Source organism: Tenrec ecaudatus, chromosome 3 (genome assembly GCF_050624435.1).
Source record: "Tenrec ecaudatus isolate mTenEca1 chromosome 3, mTenEca1.hap1, whole genome shotgun sequence".
Classification (NCBI taxonomy): domain Eukaryota; kingdom Metazoa; phylum Chordata; class Mammalia; order Afrosoricida; family Tenrecidae; genus Tenrec; species Tenrec ecaudatus.
In genome coordinates this window covers 219,029,704-219,050,353 of record NC_134532.1, presented here as the reverse complement: position 1 = coordinate 219,050,353, position 20,650 = coordinate 219,029,704, and the positions used below count along the sequence as shown (strand labels likewise).

At 50.4% G+C, this 20,650-nt stretch overlaps 1 protein-coding gene across 8 annotated transcripts in view; it reads right to left on the bottom strand.

Annotated features, from left to right (window-relative positions):
- Nucleotides 1-20,650, bottom strand: part of ADD1 (adducin 1) — a 55,890-nt gene that overhangs the window by 19,080 nt on the left and 16,160 nt on the right. For all 8 annotated transcript variants that reach the window (XM_075544623.1, XM_075544624.1, XM_075544625.1 and 5 more), the window contains exons 2-4: nt 5,952-6,166; nt 3,857-4,019; nt 2,640-2,791 (exon numbers count right to left, since the gene is read on the bottom strand). In XM_075544623.1, the coding sequence (XP_075400738.1) occupies nt 2,640-2,791; nt 3,857-4,019; nt 5,952-6,146 (510 nt within the window). In that variant the 5' untranslated portion in view covers nt 6,147-6,166. The remainder of the gene's footprint in view (nt 1-2,639; nt 2,792-3,856; nt 4,020-5,951; nt 6,167-20,650) is intronic.

The window sequence follows — 20,650 nt, the reverse complement described above, 5'->3', positions numbered from 1 at the left end:
AGCACTACCACCATGTGACAGGAAGGAAGCCTGACACCCAGTAAGAGTCTCCCTGCCTCGTTCTTCAGGTGTCGGCCAGGCTTGGTCTTTTGCTCTTCTGAGTAAGTGTTAGAATTAATGCCATTAGGGCCACACGGGAAAAAAATCTACCATCTGTTTTCTTTGTCACATACACTATTTTCTCAGCTATAAGTAGTGTACATTTTATGCTTTTCAACAGCGAGCATTTCCCGTGGGGTCACATCGTTTTCACAGACAACATCATCACCTTCTATGCTGTCCAACAGCTAAGGCCGCTCACCATCCACTGCTGACATCTTCCTCTCAGAGCTCTCTGTTAGAATAGCACACTGAGGAAGACACAGCTCTGAGGGTGAGCACAGCATCTCTGTGTGTTTTCATGGAAAGGAGACAATCTCCTGTGTCCGTGTGGCCGGCAGCGCTTCCTCCCCGGTGGCCACACGGTCTCGGCGCCCCTCCCTCCTCGCGCCAATTCTGCTATAGCCTGAGGGGGAGATCGAGGCAGGCATGCAGTCCGTGGAGGGCCACTTGCTCAAGAAAGCACTGTCCCTCACTCAGTGCCTCTGGCACACACAGTCCTGCTCGTTCCCTTGGGTCTCAGCCCTGAAGGCCCACAGAGGCACTAGTCTGTCAGGAGGCCCCACAGACGAAGTCCACTGGGCTCACCATGCTCACTGAGCCACCCTAGAGGGCTCGGAGGGCGCCTCTAAGGTTCTTCACCATCTGAATACAGAGATCTGCGTCTGACAAGCATCGCTAAAGGACTTCTCAATCCCTTCAGCAGAAAATGGCCCTCATCTGCCTCCATGAAGGGGACACAGGGCCTGCTGCCCTGGTAAACCCTATAGACAAGCCCTGCTGTGCCTCATTCTCCTGGGAAATGGCTACAAACAAGCCATTATTAGAGCAGGGGTTCCCAACATTCCTCAATGCCGTAACCCTTTCATACGGGTTCCTCATGTGGCGGTGACCCCAACCATAAAATTATTTTCATTGCTACTTCGTAACTGTCATTTTGCTCCTGTTACGAATTGGGTGACTCCTGTGACAGGGTCATTTGACCCCCAAAGGGGTCTCGACCCCCAGTTTGAGAACTGCTACTTTAGATCGTAAAGTAGGCACTGCAAGCCAGAAACAGTACAAAGCAAACACCTTCTGTGATGTACTCTAGCTGAGCCCTGGAAGGGAGAGATTCCCAGGAGCTTGACTGCCCAGGTCTCTAGCAAGCACCGAGCAGGTCCACCAGGAGAGGCAGGCCCAGCAGCCAGGCAGGCTGGTGACAGAGCACCCAGGAGCAACTGCCCTGAGCACTGAAAAGCAAGAGTAAGGCTGCCGCTCCCAGAGTGCCAGTAGCAGCACCTCCTTGCGTAGCTATGAGGGCAGCCAGCGTTTCCTGAAGTGCACATGCGGCATCCGGCCCAGGTAGCAGTCACATAGGAAGGACACACATGGGTGGCCGGCCCTTTGGACCCCTGGTCCACCAGCAGAGGTACAGGAAGTACTCGCTCAGCAACTGTCCCGAGGGGCCTCTCAGCCCACCTGGGTACATCACGGGACAGTCAGCAGCACAGGTTTACAGTGTAACTCCTGACTGGGGGTGCAGCCGGGATGGGAGGAGAAAGCAGCAAAGGGGAGCCGAGTATAGTGCTGGGTGATGTCACATCAGGGTGGACCTGGCCCAGATCTATGGCATTGAGAGGGGGCCAGCTCCCCATCCCTGACTGAGGTCAGCTGATGTGGCCACAGAATGAGCTCTAGACCACCCTCCCTCCTGCCCCGAGGGCTACAGGCCCAGGCCTGGCCAGGCTCAATCTCAGGCAGGAGGTACAGAGAGGGATGAGGAAGCCCCACCAGCAGTCTTGAAAGCATGCAGGAGGCCTGGCGTTTGAGGACTGTAGAGAGCATGAGGAGGCTTCAAGAAGCTTGTGGGACAAGGCCACGGTCTTTTATCTTTTGCTGTGAAGCCCCGTATAGCAGTGAGTCCTCCAGGGGCTAGGCAGGCCTGTGGTGAACTGTGGAGATGTCAAGGACTTTGTTTCGGGCTCTCTTCCCCAGCCCACTCCCAGGGAAGGCGGTAGAGGCGGCAAAGAGTGGAACACGGTGTCACTGAGCTGCCAGACCAGGACATACAAGCTGGACAAATTAGGGGTGAGCAGTAGCTGGAGGCCAGAGGTGCAGATGGAGCCCCCAAGGCAGGACTGGTCTTATACGCTGAACACCTCGAGAACTGAACACCCGGAGAACACCCGTGTACGCTGAACACCCAGGGAGCATGTGCGTGCGCAAGACTGAGGTTTAGGGAACAGAGGCCCAGGGAGAGCTGGGAGATGAGTGTATGTGAGAGAGAGAAGACTCTGGTCAGGGCAGGGGGCTACTCTGAGAACTCCCGAGGAGTGATGGCACCATCAGGGAGCACAGGAAGACAATGGCCTGGGAGGGGACGAGCACCCTCATCTCTGGTGCCTGGGAGGCTGATGCTAAAATCCCTGTGCTCGGCAGTCAGGAATAGGAAGGCCCAGGTTCTCCATGGCTGGCCACGTGGATGGATGAGGTGCTGGATAGCTAGAGTCTACCCCTTCGCTTGGAGACGCCCATACCCCCAAGCCCCACACACGCACCGTAATGTGGTTGTAAATCAGCTGAGACCACCCAAAGAGGTCTGCTAGTCTGTAGAAGGCCGCCAGCTTGGAGCGCAGCAGCTTCTCGCCTTTGTCGTAGGCAATGGAGTCGGAGCCTCGCAGGTCATTCACAGGCGTCACCATGCCGAGACCTGAAACACAGCAGACAAGGCTGACAGGCCACCATGCCTGCCAGGGCAAACAGTAACCTGGAACCATGGCTCCTCCTCTAGGTCGGGCCACAAAGCCAGTCTGGGACAAGTCACAGGTAGGCTCCCCAAGAGATGCGGAAGTGGAGGCGCAGAGAGGGCAGCGGTGGCCATCAGTCAGCACCAGCGTGTGCTCACTTGTCAGCAGCCTGTGCGGGGCTTTCCGCCTACTCTTCCTGTTGGGAACTAGGTGGGGCTTATATTTCAGATCATCACTGGACACCTAATCAACTATCCGACAGCAAGCCCTGTCCTCCCTTGCTCTCCTTTCTTGTAGGATGGTAAGAGGCTGGGCATTGACTGGCAACACTAAAGGAGCTTTCACCAAAGTGCCATGTGACCAAGGGCAGAGCTAAAAGAACGTGCTCCTGACCAGAAGGACTGGCTGCTGAGCCCTGCAAATCGAATCTGACCTTGCAGCCTGTGCGCGTCCCCAGTACATGCCTTGCTCGAGAGTGCTGTCTGTGGGCTCAGTGTGGCCATGGCAGTGTACTATCAGGCCCAGCCAAGGGAGGGAGGGCTGGTGTCAGAGGCATTGTGGCAGGGTGGAGAGTGGAGGCTGCCACGGGAAATGACCAGCTGGGGCTGACACTGAGCTTGCTTCCTCCTCTGGTGATGTCAGAGATCAGATGCCACCCCACACCATTCTGTACCTCCCTTGATGTCACACAGACAAACCGTTCTGGCAAAGCCCCACTCAGCCCAGCTCACACCCACCTACCCACCCACCCACCCACCAATGGCCTCCGGCTTGGGTGAGAAATGCTGGTCCAGCTGCCAGAGGGCCAGGAAAATGCATGTGCTCCTCCGCAAGCGTGGGGTCTGCTGACCTGGCTTTAGTCCCTATAAAAGCCATCCTTCCCATTAGAGATTCTGAGGTGTGCAGTCTGATTTTCTAGGACTGAAGCACATTCGGTGTCACAATACTCAGTTCCGCACACTCCCTAGGTGCAAGGGCGTAAGGCAGCCCTGAGAGGAGATGCGGCAAGACGGTCAGGAAGGACTCACTCATGTTCAAGGCGGCCATCCCTCCCTGTGGGGCTGCGGGGTAGACGTTCGGGACATTGGTGGTCATAAAATCCGCAATCTGTTGTAGGGCCAGCAGGCCGGTGGGGTTCTTCCCCTTCTTGAACTGCTCCTGGATCATGGACTCCAACTCCTCACAGAAGGCCTGGGGAACGGAAGATTGAAACCGTGAGGCAGCAGGTCGTTCTGTTACCTGGAGAAGCATCTGAGACCAAGCTTCTGAATGTCTGCCTGTCTCAGAGTCCAGTGCTGGGAAAGAAAGTGGCCAGGCGGAGACCAGGCACTGAGGATAAAGTAGTGTCTTCTTGTTCCGGGAGTCAGCTCACAAGAGAAAAGCAGCACGCTCTGAGCAGGGGTGCTAGTCTACAGAAGTCCTATGTAAGGAAACATTAGGCATGTCCCCAGAGATTTACTGCTAAGGAGGTTCTTGCCCGCATCACTTGTTAGAGGGTGGCTGAAACCAGGCATTTCCAACAATAAAGGCTGGGTTACATACACTGAAATAAACTTCTCATTAAACATGGCAGACAGGAACACGTTAGATGACCTAGAATGGCTTTTGACCTTTGACTACACAAGGTGATAAATACGGCCAGTTTTTCTAAGACTGAGCTCATCTGTAAGCACAGAATGGGCTACAGGGAGAGAGCTCCCTAAAGCAGCACACTTTACAAAAGCGCTCTGTAAGTCAACAGCGAAGCCCTGGAAGACAGGGTGCTTGTGCATGGAGGCACACCCATGAGCTCAGCTGCCTGCTGTGAGGCAGTTGATGCTGGCAGCGTGGACATGGTGCCTTGGTGGGCAGCATTCCCGGGGCTCCTGTGGTCAACCTGACAATAACCAGGGCTGGTCCTTCCCACCACGCACCCTGCACCAAGCCAGGTCTTTTGGAGGAAACTCACATTTTCCCTGGTTTCAATAATGAAATCCCCGTGGACAAAAATTTTCTACAGGAGTTCTGGGGGCACAGTGGTTAAGCAAGCACTCAACTGCTAACCAAAGGTTGGTGGTTCAAGGCCAGGAGCTGCTCAAGGGGAGATCGCTGTGGCGGTCTGCTCCTGTAAAGATGATGACCTTGCGGAAAGGGGGCTATAACGGCACTATCAGTTAGAATCGGCTCAGTGGTTGGTTTGTTTGGGTTTCTTGGTTGGGGTTGGGGTGGGCGGGGAGGTTAAAGGAACCCTGGAGGGTCAATGGTTAAGGGTCAGCAGTCTGGACAAAGGAGCTGCTGCTAGGGAGAAAGTGCTGGCGATCTGCACCTGAAAAAATGAGAGCCCAGCAAGGCTGGGTTGGCGTACACAGAAAATCACCCCACCGCCCAGGTTTCTGGCTGTGCACTTATAGTCTGTATAGGCTGCTATACGCTGGAACTGGCCAGACAGCAATGGGCCAGTTCTGCATCTTCCTCTCAACAGATGCTAACACATCTTCCTTCCACAGTCCTGCTGGGTGACCTTCGAGCGCCAACTTTTAGGTGAGTTGAGTGCAAAATATTCACACTGCCCCTAGGTCACCTTCAGGTCTACACATGCGCTCAGCCTCTTGGCTCAGTTTTCGCCAGGCCACCGGCAGGGTTCTAGAAGGACACCACCACCAGGGGGGTCTGCACCCCTGAGGACAATCAACCACTCGAGACCCTGTGAGACCCAAAGGGCAGAGGGTTAGGAAAGGAGGAGGAATGGGAACAGGAAACAGAGGGAAGAAGTGGGTTGGTGAAGGGGCTTGCAGTTGAGCTGAAACAATGTGTTTGAGCTGATCAAATGGAAAATACATCTGCTCTGTCAACCTTCATCCAATTCACTATCAAAAGTTAAAACAAAAAGCAAAACCATTCCCCAGCCTCTGGCAAGCACAGGCCCAGCTCTCCACTCTGTAGGGTGGCGTCCACTCCACACCCAGGGACCTGCCTTGGGCTTTCCTAGTCCTTTGTGGCAGAGTCCCTAGGCGGTGCACATCACAACACTCCCAGGGGCCTGACCACACTAGGGGTCCCCACAGTACTCTGACAGATACACTGGAGACCCCTAGACCGAGGGAGACAGGTGGTCTCAGGGGAAGGACCCAGTCCAGCTCTTACTGGGCTCTGCAGGATCATGGAGACCCTCTTCTTCTGCTCCATCATGTTGAAGTCCTGGCGGAGGTCAGGGGCCATGTTCCGCTCTCGCAAGTACTCAGGGTTGTTCTCATCCACCCTGTCGAAGTACCTCTCCTTGTGCGGGGCAGTGGTCGGCGGTGGTGAGGTCACCACGGCCGCTCGAGTGTCACCATTCATTGCACTGTCTTTCGCAGCTCCTGCAGAAGCAAAAAGTAAGCACGGTTATGCCAAGACAATGTCACCAGGGCGTTCCCCACAGCGAGCGGGTTGCTGGGTGGCCTCAGTGGCTGCCAATGATCAATTCGGCTGTGTCCTGACCACTGTTCTTCTGCAAACAAAAGACATACAACGGACTAAGCCTTCTAAGTAGGCCCAGAGGTCACACCTTGCCCCCTGAGTCCCTTGTCCCGTGAAGTCCCCATGGCGGGATCTGCTGACAGCAGCTCCACAGAGCAACAGCTGGGCTCTGCAAATGAGCCCCCCCCACCCCCACCCCCCACACACTTCCACAGGCCGGCAGACAGGCCCAATCTCTGGGGGACACATACCTAGCCAAGCATCAGCTTTGTGGGCCAGGAACAATGGCAAGTGGACTAATGTGAAAATGCCAGAGATGCCAAGATGGCTCAGGATCACACGAGAGCTAACAAAACCTGACCCTCGGTCCATCCTAAGCCCCACCTTGTATTTGAAACTCAGTCCACACCCACCAAATGACAGTCACCTGTAACACTGCCTGGCTATGGACCGGCGCTCTAACACCGCCAATGTACACTCCTGCTGCCGGGCTGCTGCTGAGGACTCAGCAACCCTGTGAGGCCGAGTCCTGATGGAAGCAGACGGCCTCAGCTTTCTCTCACAGAGAGACGTCCTGCTGTCACAAACCAACGCTCAGCTGTGCTGGACACTTGCAGTATACAAATGAATTTGGCGTGGTCCACCCTTTCAGAGAGCGGGAGAGACAGTGGCTGAAGCCACCATGTGAGAAGTCCTGTGAGTGGACCATCTATCCCCGGTGTAAACAGGAAGAGCATGGGCAGAGACAAGGCTGACAGCCAGCACCTAGAACCAGAGTTCTGATGGGCATGAAAGGAGAGACCACAAGGCCAGGGTGAGACCCATCATCAAAGCCACAGGCAGGAAGCCTGCATGAGAGGGAGTGATGTGCCCTTGCTTGTGCAGTGCCAGTTCACAAAGAACAGGTAGAAGCCCCAGAGCAAAGGAGATGGCAATGAAACCGGAACCAGCACCCAGCTGGGGGTCTCTGCCTGCCTGCCCACCAGCCCCAGGGCACAAGAAGATTGAGAAAAAGCAAAGACACAGGGAAACAACTACTCCAATGGGCGGCAAGGCCACCTGAGCCCCAGCCTCCACCACCCCGAAAATCTAGATGGTGCTGGGCTACCACTACCAACCACTCAGAAAGGGATCACACTTGGGGGGTCCTGGGTAAGGTGGGAGAAAAGGGGGAACAAAACCCAATGTGTAGGATTGCTGGTTTGTAATCCCCGAGACACTAGACAGGTCTGTCTGGGATGGAAGCCACCGTACCACCACCACCTCAAATTTCAACCCAATGACAGGCAGGCGAGTACCCTTCCCGAGAGTCCACTGCAGGAGGCCCGGGGCAGCATGTGCCTAGGGAGAAAGCTCGGTGGGCAGGAAAGATGGATGCAGGGAAAGAAGAAACGCAGGGACGCCCCACTGTGAGGAGTGAAATCAATGGCACAAAATGTGGGTGAGTCCTTGACTGAAAACCAACATGCCCTGTAAACATTCACCCACTTCACAATTAAAAAAAGCAATCACTGCATCCTGATGGCACATTTTGCCCAACCAGCCCCCACCATTGGCCCACCTTCAGAGGGAGAAGTGGGGGCTGAGTTTTAATTTCCTGAGGCCCCACCACACATCAGTGACAGAGCAGTCAGAACTTGAACCCAAGACCTTGGCTCATCTGGGGCAGCAGAGGGTGAGATGAACACTGGGAGGAGCCAGCAGGGAGTCCTCACTATCTTCTGACAAGAATCACTGCTACACTTGTGAGCTGGGCAGAAACTTGCACACCAGTTACCTGGCTGGAAACCATCAGACACACTGTTACACAGATGACCAGTAACAGATGCAGGCCCACTATGTGTAAAGCTGTCTCACTAAGTTTCACAAACTCTGTTCTGCTGGTCTACTCCAAGTGACAGTGCATACCTCTGGATGACAGGCAAAAAATAATACCAATCCCTTGAACAGACGCCTTCAGAAAGTTCCCACAAACCAGACTGCAAGTCTTGCTTTTGGAGGGAAGCAGGAGAGAAGGCATTTGGTTCGTGGCACCTCCCTGGCAGAGTGAGCAGATGCCGCCTTAGCAGGCGGGGTGCTCCCGCTGTTGTCAGCATCCCGTCCCACGGCCCATGTTGATTCCACAGAGGAAAAAGCAGCTCTGTCAGTGAGCCACCTGTGCTAGTCTGGCCCTTTCATTAACCTGTCATTGTCCTGCAATGACAACAAAAACTATCTTTGTTTTCATTCTAGAGTTTTTCTGGAGTCTTCCAAAATTTATGATTTGCTGAAATAAAACTTCATATTTCACCCCATCAGCAGGGTGGCTTTCCAAGGCAGAGTTTCCTATGCCCAAGCCTATTGATGCAGACACTGTGCCCATCCATCTCATGGAAGGCCTTCCTCTTTTTGCTGCCCCTCCACTTAACCAAGCACGACGACCTTCTCTAGGGACTGGTCTCTCTTGACAAATATGTCCAGAAGTATGTAAGACGAAGTCTCGCCATCCCTGCCTCTACGGAGCACTCTGGCTGTACTTCTTCCAGGACCTACGGGTTTGTCCTTTTGTTGGTCCAGGGTACTTTCAATGTTCTTCTCCAGCACCACTGTTCAAACGCATCGGTTCTTCTTTGGTCTCCTTTATTCATGCATTTGATGCAATAGAGAATGCCATGGCTTTGATCAGGCGTACCTTAGTCTTCAAAGGAACATCCTTGCTCTTCAATACTCTAAAGAGGTCTGGTGCAGCAGATTTACCTAATGCAATACGTCTTTGGATCTCTTGACTGTTGCTTCCATGAGCACTGATTATGGATCCAAGTGAGATGAAATCCTTGTCTTACCTCAACCTTTTCTCCAGTTAGCATGGTGTTACCTACTGGTCCAGTGGTGAGGATCTTGGTCTTCCTGACACTGAGTTGTCATCCATCCTGAAGGCTGCCATCCTTGATCTCCATCAGCAAGGGCTCCAAGTCCTCCCCACTGTCAGCGAGCCTGGCTGTGTCACTTCCATTCCTCAGCCTATTAACAAGCCTTCCTCCAACCCGGATGTCACACTCTTGTTCCTATAAGCCAGCTTCTCTGATGATTTGTTCAGAACACAGATTGAACAAGTATGGTGAGAGGATACAACCCTGATGATGCACATCTTTCCTGATTTACAATGATTTATCTATTTATTTTACCTCTCCTGATTTTTTGGGGGGGGCGTGGGGGAATGAAGAACTAATGAAAGTACATCTGGTTTTTATTAAATATCATAAGGAAATGACTAATCTGACAAGAAACAAAAGCATCAACACTCCATCCACCACACGTTTGTGAACCACAAATCTGAAACTATGTTTTGAAAATAACTTGTTTAGAAGATGGCCTAAAAGGGCCTAGATTTAGATTACTGTTAACTTTCTGTACCGTTTTTTACTTGTAATCGGTTCTCCTTCCATCGGTTCTCCTTCCCATCAAATCAATGATTAGTGCTGTTGGTTTTTTTTAATCATTTTATTGGGGCTCATACAACTCTTATCACAATCCATACATACATCAATTGTGTAATGCACATTTGTACATTCGTTACTCTCATCATTCTCAAAACGTGTGCTCTCCGCGTAAGCCCCTGGCATCAGCTCATTTTCCCCCACCTCTCCTGATTTTTAACCATGTAGTATTCCCTTCTTTTGTTTGCACAACAGCTTCTTGATCCATGCACAAGTTCTGGATGAGCACAAGGCACTGTCTGTACTTCCTATTCTTCTCAAGGTTATCCACAGTTTATTATGGTCCACACAGTAGAATGCCTTTGAATTGCCAATGAAACACAAGTAAACATCTTTCTGGTATTCTCTGCTTTGAGCCAAGATCCACCTGACATCAGTAATGACATCCTTGTTCCACGTCCTCTTCTGAATCCAGCCTGAACTCTGGCAGTTCCCTGGCTGCAGGTGAGGGGGATTACAACAGGGCCTGTGGACATCAGTAGGCACACTTTTCCCAGAACCCACAGGCCAGCAATTGACTGTTCCCATTTGTGAAGGTAAAAAATGGATGAAAGGGGAACTTGGAAGAGATTATTCATACAGGGCTAATAAACTGGGCACAGTAACTCTCGGGCTGATTGTGCTTAAAATGCAGCACACGCATATTCTGCGCATGCAGAGGTGCGCAACCCCGTTAATTCTGCAACTTTGAAAGCTGGTGCCAAACCATCCTTGTCCTTCCCTTCCCAGAGCAAGGAGGCAGGATCCATCACCCCGAGAATGCACCTCGGAACCTCTGCCTATGGCATGTTTGTCGTAAGCAGTCAGCCCAACGGATGCAGACGTGCCCGCCACACATCTGTAGGTGTCCACGCAAATCAGAATAGATGGTTCCCCAAAAAGAAGACAGAAAAAGGCAGAGACAGAGAGCACTGCAGGTAGGACACAACACAGTGTTAAGGGGAGGAGCGTCTATATGGTTAATATGTGCTGATTTCTTAAGATATAAAACAAGTTCCTTCAGGAACATGGGCTAAGATAGAAGCATTCCTGAAGGCTGTGTGACCAGAGGACACAGACGCACATCACACACCTGTCTGAGGGCTGCACGCTGAGAAGGTGCCTACGTTTCCCTGGTGATAAAACATATCTTCTAAGAGATGGTGCTGGGTCCCCGTGGGCGAGCCGCTAAGTGAACGAGGTTCCACTGAGAACCCATGGGGCTCAATGAGACCCTCACAGCCCGCTCCAAAGAAGCCTATCCCCAACAGAACTGTGTTTCTTTAAACTGCTGTAGGCTGATGAGAGTAGATTGAACCTCCGTGGGCTCTACAGCATGTGCACATCCATCTTGCCCAAAGCCCTGGAGCGTCTCCGCTGAAACCAGCGAGCCTGCTGCAGTCCATGTGACACCACAGGACCAGGGTGTGCTTCACTTCTGAATCAGCCAGAAGCCAGGCCGGCGGCTGCCAGCACCTTGGAGCCTGCTCTGTCTTCCTCATCATCTCCTTGGTTTCCACAGCACCTGCACTGTCTGTGCACATCCCTCTGTGGAACAAGGTAAAATGAAGACTTGGGAGGCGGTGGGCCAGGCCCAGGGACCCTGGCATCTGTCCAAATGTGATCACATACTGAGGCCGGGGCTCCTAATAAACTAGTTGATGAAGTCTGAGCCCTTTGTTTTAAAAATGGGGAAACTGAGACTCAGAGAAGAAGATGGCTCTAGACCTGGAGGTGGTGGAGAGCTACAGTCCAGTGAGGACTCAGAGGGTGGGGTCACAGCCAAGGCTGCAATCCTTGGGGCCCCGCTGGCCACGTTCCTTAGCTTGCCTCTGGGACTCAGCTTCCTCCTCTATAAACCAGGCTCATTCTTGACTTTCCCTAGCCATCCACTTGATTAATCACCATGTCCTTTTCCAGTGACAGGCCTTGCCTGACAATGTGCCCATAGTAAGGGAGCCAAAGGCTTACCATCCGCCCGTCTAAGGCAGATTCCGGTACACTTACCTTCGGACTGGTCTGTTGGCACTCCTGACAGTCCACCTCCTTTCTGCCTGCTCTGCCAGCATCTTTTCAAGTGCACCAATTCTCCCTCGGTTGTTATGCAGCTTTCCCTTGCTTAAGAGGAGACTGAAAAGACCATGACTTTCAGGGGGACCTTAGTCATCCACGTGGCATCTTTGCTTCTTGAACCTGAAAGAGGTCTTTCTGTGGCAGATGTACCCAGCACAACAGGTCATTTGGCTTCTCAATGGCTGCGCCCATGGACATTGATTGTTGTTGATCCAAGTACAATGGAATCTTTGCCAACTTGACTTTTTCTCCATTTATCATGATGAAGTTTATTGACTGGTCCAGGCAAGGGTTTCAGGAGCTATGAATTCTAATCCTAACTCTGACATTGATTTTTCTATGTAAAGGAAACAGAATGCTTAACTTTCCTCAACCTCCTCCTACCTCTGTGTGCCTACTTATTTACCAAAATCTAGACGAAGCATCCATCTCATCTCTTAAAAACCAGAGACTGAGCAGACTCTGACACCCACCCGCCCGCCCCCAGGTTCAGCACAGCCAGCCTGCTCTGTTCTGCCCTCTCTGGCACCACTGCCAGAGCCCCTGCTCGACAGCCACTGGGCCTAACAGCCTTTCCTCACATGCGGACCTTATAGTGCCCTGTCCTCCTTAGCACTGGTCACCATACAGCATGCCAAGGGACCTACTCGCTACCATGTTTGTGGCCAGGCCTCTGCTAGGGCATGCCGCCTTGCCTTGAAGGGAGGAAATGTTCCCTTCCAGGATGCCTGCCTCCTATGCAGACCCCTCCCCCCACCTCCAGCATCTGGTAGCCCCTAGTGGTCAGCCCTCTCACTGCTATCGAAGCGCTTCCTGGGGAGTCCTGGGCCTCTACAGCCTGGCTGCCTGCTTCCTCACCACTCCTGGGGCTCTCCTGGCTGCCCATCCTCCCCGACTCACACTCTGAGCTGGCTACATGGAGATGGCACTGTTTGTATACCAGGGTCTCATTCAGTTGTACCTAGAGCTACCTGGGCACATTTAAAGCCCCAGACTGGGCCCCAATCCTGACCAACTGAGCCAGAATCTACGGAAGTGGAACCAAGAATCACCATGTTTAAAGCGTCACTAACCAAACCAATCCCCTACTGCACCCCTGTCACTGAAGGGAGTCTAACTCCACTCCACAGGACAGAGTAGAACTGCCCCTCAGGGTTTCTGGAGGGTGACTACTTCTGGGAGCAGCCTTCCTCCTCTTTCTCCCGCAGAGAGCTTGGTGGCTCCAAACTCCTGGCTTTATAGAGGGCAGCCAGAGCCTGACCTGCTGCACCACCAGGATGCTTGACCTGCAGATGCAGCAATCCAGAGTCCAAAGGCCATTCTGACTCCCTTTGTCCCAAACAAGTCTTCTTCATTCCTTCTTCCCAGCACCCTGGTCCCACCTCTCCTCTTCCTCCCCCAACACATAATCCAGCTATACGGGTGGCTTCCCAAAGCCTCAGACACCACCTTGAATGGGGGCCACAGCTGCAGTGCTCCCCACCTGGCCCCTGACATGCCACCTCATTTCCCAGCCAGGAACAACTTACCCTTCTCATCAGAAAGTTTTGTGTCCAATTTCACCTCTCTATGTTGAACTTCGCCTCTCTGGCCACCATTTCTACCCCCCTCCCAGTTTGCACAGCTCACCAGGGACAGAGAGCTCAAGTCCCTGCTCTGCCACTACTGGGCTCTGTGACTTCCTCACAGTGGGAATCGAAAGAGCAAGGGGCTCCACCCCATAAGCTTAGTGAATGCTTGGGAAAGGATGCCTAGCCTACTTTAAGGAGATCAAAGGGTGAGCAGTGGCTCAAAGGCAAAGATGAGCCAATAGGGGACAGGAAAGCAGAGCACAGGACACAGAACAAACAGCAGGTGGCGATCAGAGATAAAGAGGAGGCCAGCCAGGTTCATCTGAGCAGAGTGTCAAACCGGACTTGCAGTGGAGATTGTCACCACAGACTCAACAGAACATCGCTGAACAAATCTATCCGAGTGGCTCGTCCACAGGCGGGCAGGAAACTTGGTCTGCCCCTTCACTGCGGCACTCACAAATGCCTGACCTGGACACAGACCCATGGGGATGACAAATCCCCACCCAGTCACATTGTGGCAGATGGAAGCATGCATGCCACGGGCTTCAGGAAGGCCAGTGCTTGCGTGCGTCCAAGCCTCCAAACTGCCACTGGCTACTCTGTAGCCAGCCAACGGGGCTGTGTGTCTCTGCGGTACTTGCTGTTGTGTCTCCAGGAATGCGGCTGATCCTCAAAGCTGACACATAGAGCAAAAGCAGCTGTGTCTCAACTGCGTGCTGGGCCTGGAGACTCAGCAAACCGAAACCAGCATACCAAATTCACTGCCAATGAGTGGCTTCTACCCCACAGCAACCCTAGAGGCTGCCCCTGTGGGGTTCCGAAACTGTAACTCTTTATAGGAGTAGAAAGCGTCATCTTCAAACAGCTGACCTTGAGGTTAGCAGCCTAACTCATAATCACTATGCCATCAGGAGCAAAGGAAGAACTACTGGTAAGGGGTCTGCTTCCCCAGTGAGGTCCGCCAGCACCATGGGGTGGCCTGTGGGGCCCTCAGGGAGCAAAGGCTGCACAGGATCACACACAGGGACAGTGGGATTGCCCTCAACCCATGGTCACACCATGAAGATGTGGCAGACAAACATACTGCGGTTAGGGGATGAGCCAACAGCACTCTCTCCAGATGAGACTGTGCCCTGAAGAAAGCAGCAAAGCTATAGAGACTAGAGCGATGGATGGTGAGGCAGTCTGCTGGCACAGGGTCTGGCTAGAACCAGGTTCACATGAGTCATCATCGACTAGGTCATGGCCAGCACTCAAGCTGCTGTGACTAGCATGAGAGCATGCTATGAAGGCCCACAGCTGGAAAGCAGTTACCGCATCCCCACCTCCATTCCCTCACTCCCCCATTCCTGAGCCCAAGAACCTCACTGCTAACACGGGAATAGGTGTGTTCTTGGTTGCAGCTTCCCACCTGTAACTGGCAGAGTTTGGTCCCCGGGGCGGGCGCTGTCGGGACACCAAGGCCCCACAAATGCTGAAAGGCAAGGAGCAGAGTCAGGGAATGGAGGCGGTGAGGCTCTGGCCTCACCTGGACTCAGCTGGTCCTATCGCCCCACCCAGGCAGGCTCCCTATCTCTACCTGGACGGTTTCCCATCAGTGGAGGGGTGGGGTAATGAGAACATTATCTTATGAAAGATTGAGGGCTGGACTTGAAAAGCAGGAGATGCCAGCTGCTAAGGGATGAGTGGTCACGCCCTGTGAGTCCCCATCCCTCACTCCCTGGTCGGACATCAGGTGGCCCCTCCTTCCCACCACCCACTCCCGAGACTACAAACAAGCCTGTCCAGCCTTGCAGGTCCTATGTGGGGACATAGAGAACTAGTGTTCCAGTGGCCCTGGGTGCACAGGGGCCACTTCTGATATAGCTACTCAGAAAGCACGTGAACGTATCTCTGAAAAAAATAATGTGGTGGGGCTGGGCCACTCTCCCAGTACATCAGCGTCAGCCTTTATTTTGGGCTGAGAAGATGGAGTGAGGCGCTTCTGATAACATCTCCTTGTGTGTCTCTCCGGAATTGTTACAACCCTACCCGCTTCTCCCTAAACCCCTGGTCCATTGGTCCATCCATGAGGACTGGTAAACCACTTCTTCCACATGGCCTCTCTGCTACCGCAATGCCAGTCAGCTTTCCACTGCCCCACCCACCCGCCTGGTCGGCCCAGCCATGCTACACATCTGGGCCAGCAGCACCCATTCCTGCTTCATACTCTTCTACTGTCAGCCCTTGAAAATTTGACTGTCTTTTTTGGCTGTTTCCTCACCTGAGGTCGTGAAACCGTTAGAAACAACTAACGTGAACCATCTGGTACCATGTTGGACACAAGGCGGAAGCTTCATAAATGGTACATATTCTGATTATTCCAGCCTCTGAGGGAAGGAGGCTTGGTGGCATTGTGGGTTACACACTTGGGCTGCTAACAGAAAGGTCAGCAGTTCAAAACCACCAGCTGCTCCTCAGAAGAAAGATGAGACTTTTACTTCCCGTAAATATTTATAGTCTTTATAGAAACCTCTGGGAAGAAAATTTGTCAGTGATACATCTGATACAGGACTAATATCTAAAACTCTACAAAAAGTATAGGACCTCAACAAGAAAAAGGTGAATAATTCAATTGAAAAACAAGCAGCGGGGATGAACAGACAGTTCACCAAAGAAATTACCTGAGTGGGCCATTAAGCATACGAAGACATACATGCTCAGGACCACTAGCCACCCAAGAGATGGCAAATTAAAACCAGCTCACACCTGCACTGAGAGGAAAGCTCGAAAAATGAAAACAAGTGCCAGAGAGGGTTTGGCGAGACTTGGGGGGTCTTCACACACTGCTGATGGGAATGAGGCTGCAGCCACTGTGGGAAGAGGTGTGGTGCTCCCTCAAACAACAGGGAATAGAAAGACCATGTGACCTAGCACCCCCTCTACTTGTTATGCACCACAGCACACTCATGCCCATTGCACCACTGTTCGCAATAGCAAGAAGTTGGGAACGACCTACATGCCCATCAGGGAAAGATGGAGAAATATACCTGGGTACATACATACATACAATGGAATGCTCCCCAGAATGAGGAAACTGTAAAACACTTCAAGTCACGGATGGACTTGGGGAACATTATGTGGAGGCCTGGTGGCGTAGGAGTTATGCATTGGGTTCCAAACAGCAAGGTCAGTAGTTCGATACCACCAGGAGAAAGACAGAACTTTCTACTATAGAGTTGCAGTATCAGACACCCAGTATCAGACACCCAGGGCAGGTCTACTGTGTCTTGCAGGGTCACCATGAGTCTACATTGACTCCAGGACAGTGAGACTGAGATGGGGAGTGAAGTGGCACAACTCCAAAAGGGAAAACTTGGTATGAGACCATTGTTTTAAAAGAAAAACATAACACAAAAGGTTTTAATAGCAGAAGAGCTGGACTGTGCTGGTGACCAGGCGCAGAACAGAGGAGAGAGAGGGGGAGGAGGAAAGCAGCAGGCTGGAGGGGTCAGGTGCTCCCTTGGGTGAAGGGAGGGCACCATTCTACAAGAGGGAGAAGAGAGAAAAAGGGCACACTGCTGAGAGCTTTGGTAAGTTGTTGAAAATTAAAACGATGCTCTGAAATGTAAATACCCACCAAATTCACAATAAAAAGTTTATAGGTATATAGTATTTAAAAACAAAACACATATATGGATGTTTTAATAGGATATTATTGTTGATTCCATTTCTTAAGACAGGCTGTGTAAATATATATAGTGTTTTTTTACAGCGTGGACAATATTTATATTTTTCATATTACAATTAAACAAAATTATTTAGAACATAATATGAAAAGGATTCCTGGGTTCCATGGGGAATGTGAATGAGTAATGGTACTTTCAAATCTCAGTCTTATCAGTATCTTTTTTCCCTGCAAGGCAAATGTGACTGAATAGCTTAAAACAATCAGATCCTATGAACAATGTTAGTTATAAATCACAAATTGAGCTCTGTTCTTCACAAATCACTCTTCCAAAAATATATAATAACCGATGGACATCCAGTAAAATAAACAGAGTGGGGCTGCACACCTCCATGATACGATTGCTGAAGACAAACTGGTGCATAAGAAAATGTGGCGAAGAAAGCTGATGGTGCCCGGCTAGCAAAAGAGATAGCGTCTGGGGTCTTAATAGTGTCTGGGGTCTTAAAGGCTTGAAGGTGAACAAGCGGCCATCTAGCTCAGAAGCAATAAAGTCCACATGGAAGAAGAACACCAGCCTGTGCGATCACGAGGTGCCAAAGGGACCAGGATAAGGCATCATGAAAAAAAAAAATATATATATATATATACCATAGTGAATGAAGGGGGAAGTGCAGAGTGGAGACCCAAGACCTAAGTGTCGACCAATGGAGATACCCTCATAGAGGGGTTTAGGAAAGGAGATGGGTTAATTAGGGTGCGAGGTAGTACCGATGAAGAACACAGCTTTCCCCCAGATCCTGGATGCTTCCTCCCCCCAACTACCATGATCCGAATTCTACCTTGCAGGGCTGGATAGGACAGAGGCTGTACACTGCTACATATGAGGGCTGGAGGTACAGGGAATCCAGGGTGGATGATACCTTCAGGACCAAGGGTGTGAGGGATGATGCTGGGAGAGTGGAGGGTGAGTGGGTTGGAAAGGGGGAACTGATTACAAGGATCCACATGTGACCTCTTCCCTGGGAGAGGGACAGCAGAGAAGGGGGGAAGGGAGACTCCGGATAGGGCAAGATATGACAAAATAACGATGTATAAATTACCAAGGGCACATGAGGGAGGGGGGAAAGGGGAGGGAGGGGGAAAAAAAAGAGGACCTGATGCAAGGGGCTTAAGTGGAGAGCAAATGCCTTGAGAATGATTGGGGCAGGGGATATACGGATGTGCTTTATACAATTGATGTATGTATATGTATGGATTGTGATAAGAGTTGTATGAGTCCCTAATAAAATGTAAAAAAAGAAAAGAGGAGAAAAAAATGATTAGGGCAAAGACTGTACAGATGTGCTTTATACAATTGATGTATGTACATGTATGAACTGTGATAAGAATTGTATGAGCCCCAATAAATTGTTAAAAAAAATCCCTCAAGATTTCTTAGCCCTCAAACCTAAATATTGGTTGCATGCTTAAAAGAAAAGAAAAAAAGAGCGGAGGGAGGGTGGGGTAGAAAGGGGGAACCAATTACAAGGATCTACATATAACCTCCCTGGGGGACAAACAACAGAAAAGTGGGTAAACGGAGACGTCAGACACTGTAAGATATGCCACAATAATAATTTATAAATTATCAAGGGTTCATGAGGGAGGGGGGAGCGGGGAGAGAGAGGGAAAAATGAGGAACTGATGCTAGGGTTTCAAGTAGAAAGTCAATGTTTTCAGAATGATGAGGGTACCGAATGTGCAATGTGCTTTATACAATTGATGTTTGTATGGATTTTGATAAGAGTTGTATGAGGCCCCAATAAAATGATTTTTTAAAAAAGAAAGCTAAAAAGGGCAGGAAATATAAAATTAAAATAGACTTGGAGTCTTTAGTGACAGTTTTATAATATATATATATATATATATATAAATAGTAGGCAGATAGATGGAAATAGTCTTTCAATTAAAGATACATTGTGTGGTAAACTGATCTGACTTTCTGTTGTGTTTTGAAGTAAGCCCACAGCAGTCAGTCTGTATTACAACAGCAGTGCCGGGACAGCGGAAGACACCTCAATTGAATGCAATCTCTACGTAGACAGAAATGGACGGAGCTGTGGTTTTGAAAACAATTCCAGGTAAGGCAACGAATGCAAAACCAACCACGGGCACAAAGTGTTGTGACTGTCCATGTGTCCTGCCCTGTTTGCATTTCCCAAGTGTGTGAGACAGCTCTGGGACAAGAAAGACTGCACATTGGTCCTGGCAGCATTCCATCTGTCTCTCACCGCTGTGTTTTGGGGTGAGAACTGGCCTCTGGCCCCTCGTTCCCCGTTGCACATCACAAACCACTGCAGGTCCGGCAGCCCAGTGGCCTGCATCAGAAGCAGTCAGCCACAGCTTGCACTCACAGCCCAGCCCTTCAGGTGCTGGGGCAGGGCACAGACTAGCGAGAATAAGACTACGTCACGCACAAACGAGACCAGACACAACACACGATCAAAAATGAGGAGGTGGCATTGAAAAAAGTAATCAAATAAAACTAAAAAATGTTTTCTGTGCTTGACACGATGTATGTATGTAAAAGCTGTATGAGCCCCCAATAAAATGATTTTTTAAAATGTTTTCAAATAAAAGAAGAGATAAGTTAAAAGCAGTTTAGCTATTGTGCTCATTAACAATAAGGGAAACAAATTAAAATAATGAGATACCACATACCAACACACTTAGCAAAATTCAAAAACCCAGAAAAAAAAACAAACCCTGACCATCCTTCTACTGGGTGGGATACCCTAAAGAAGTCAAGCACACAATACGAGCACACACATGCACACCTGTATGCTTACTGCAGCAAATTTCACAATAGCAAAAAGATAAAACAACCAAAACCTGATCACAGAGGAATGGGTAAATAAACTCTGGTACAATATAACGGAATGTTATGCATTCATAAAATCAATGAAAATTCTCTTAAACACTAGACAATGACAGAAATAGAGAACATTACGCTTAGCAAAGTTAGTTAAACTCATAAAGACCAATATTTAATGACTTCATTCTTATAAGGAAAACCAAAGAAAAGTGGTTTTCATACCAAAGGATGAGACTGAAGACTCGGAGAAGGTCAGGGTCAGGAAGGGAATGGGGAGGAAAAAGGACAGTATGAGGGAGGGAGGGAGGGAGGTGAAAACGAAAGACAGAGAAGGACCTGTATGGGGGGTTGACGGGATATTGTTACTGATCTAATTTGATGGGATGGGCTGTACAATACAGAGTGCTTTTCTTTAAAAACCTAAATAGTTGTTTGTTTGTTTCTAACAAATAGAGTGACGGTTCACAGCCTTAAAAAGCCCTCCAGACTACCTCTCAGATCTAAATGTCGGTCTGAGTAGCTGAAAAAGAGAAACAGGAAAACTGAAGTGGTCTTGTGCTTTGTAGAGACATACAAGTTCATTTCAAACATGAAAAAAAAAAAAAGAATAAAGCAATCACCAAGGTAGATTGTTACATATCCGAGGGGGCTTCAAATGGAGAAAAGCCATTGTCTTCATTGCTTCGTTCCACCAACTCTGAAACCCCCTCACACCCACACTTTCCTGAGCCTTACTGCACAGACCAGACCCACAGGCC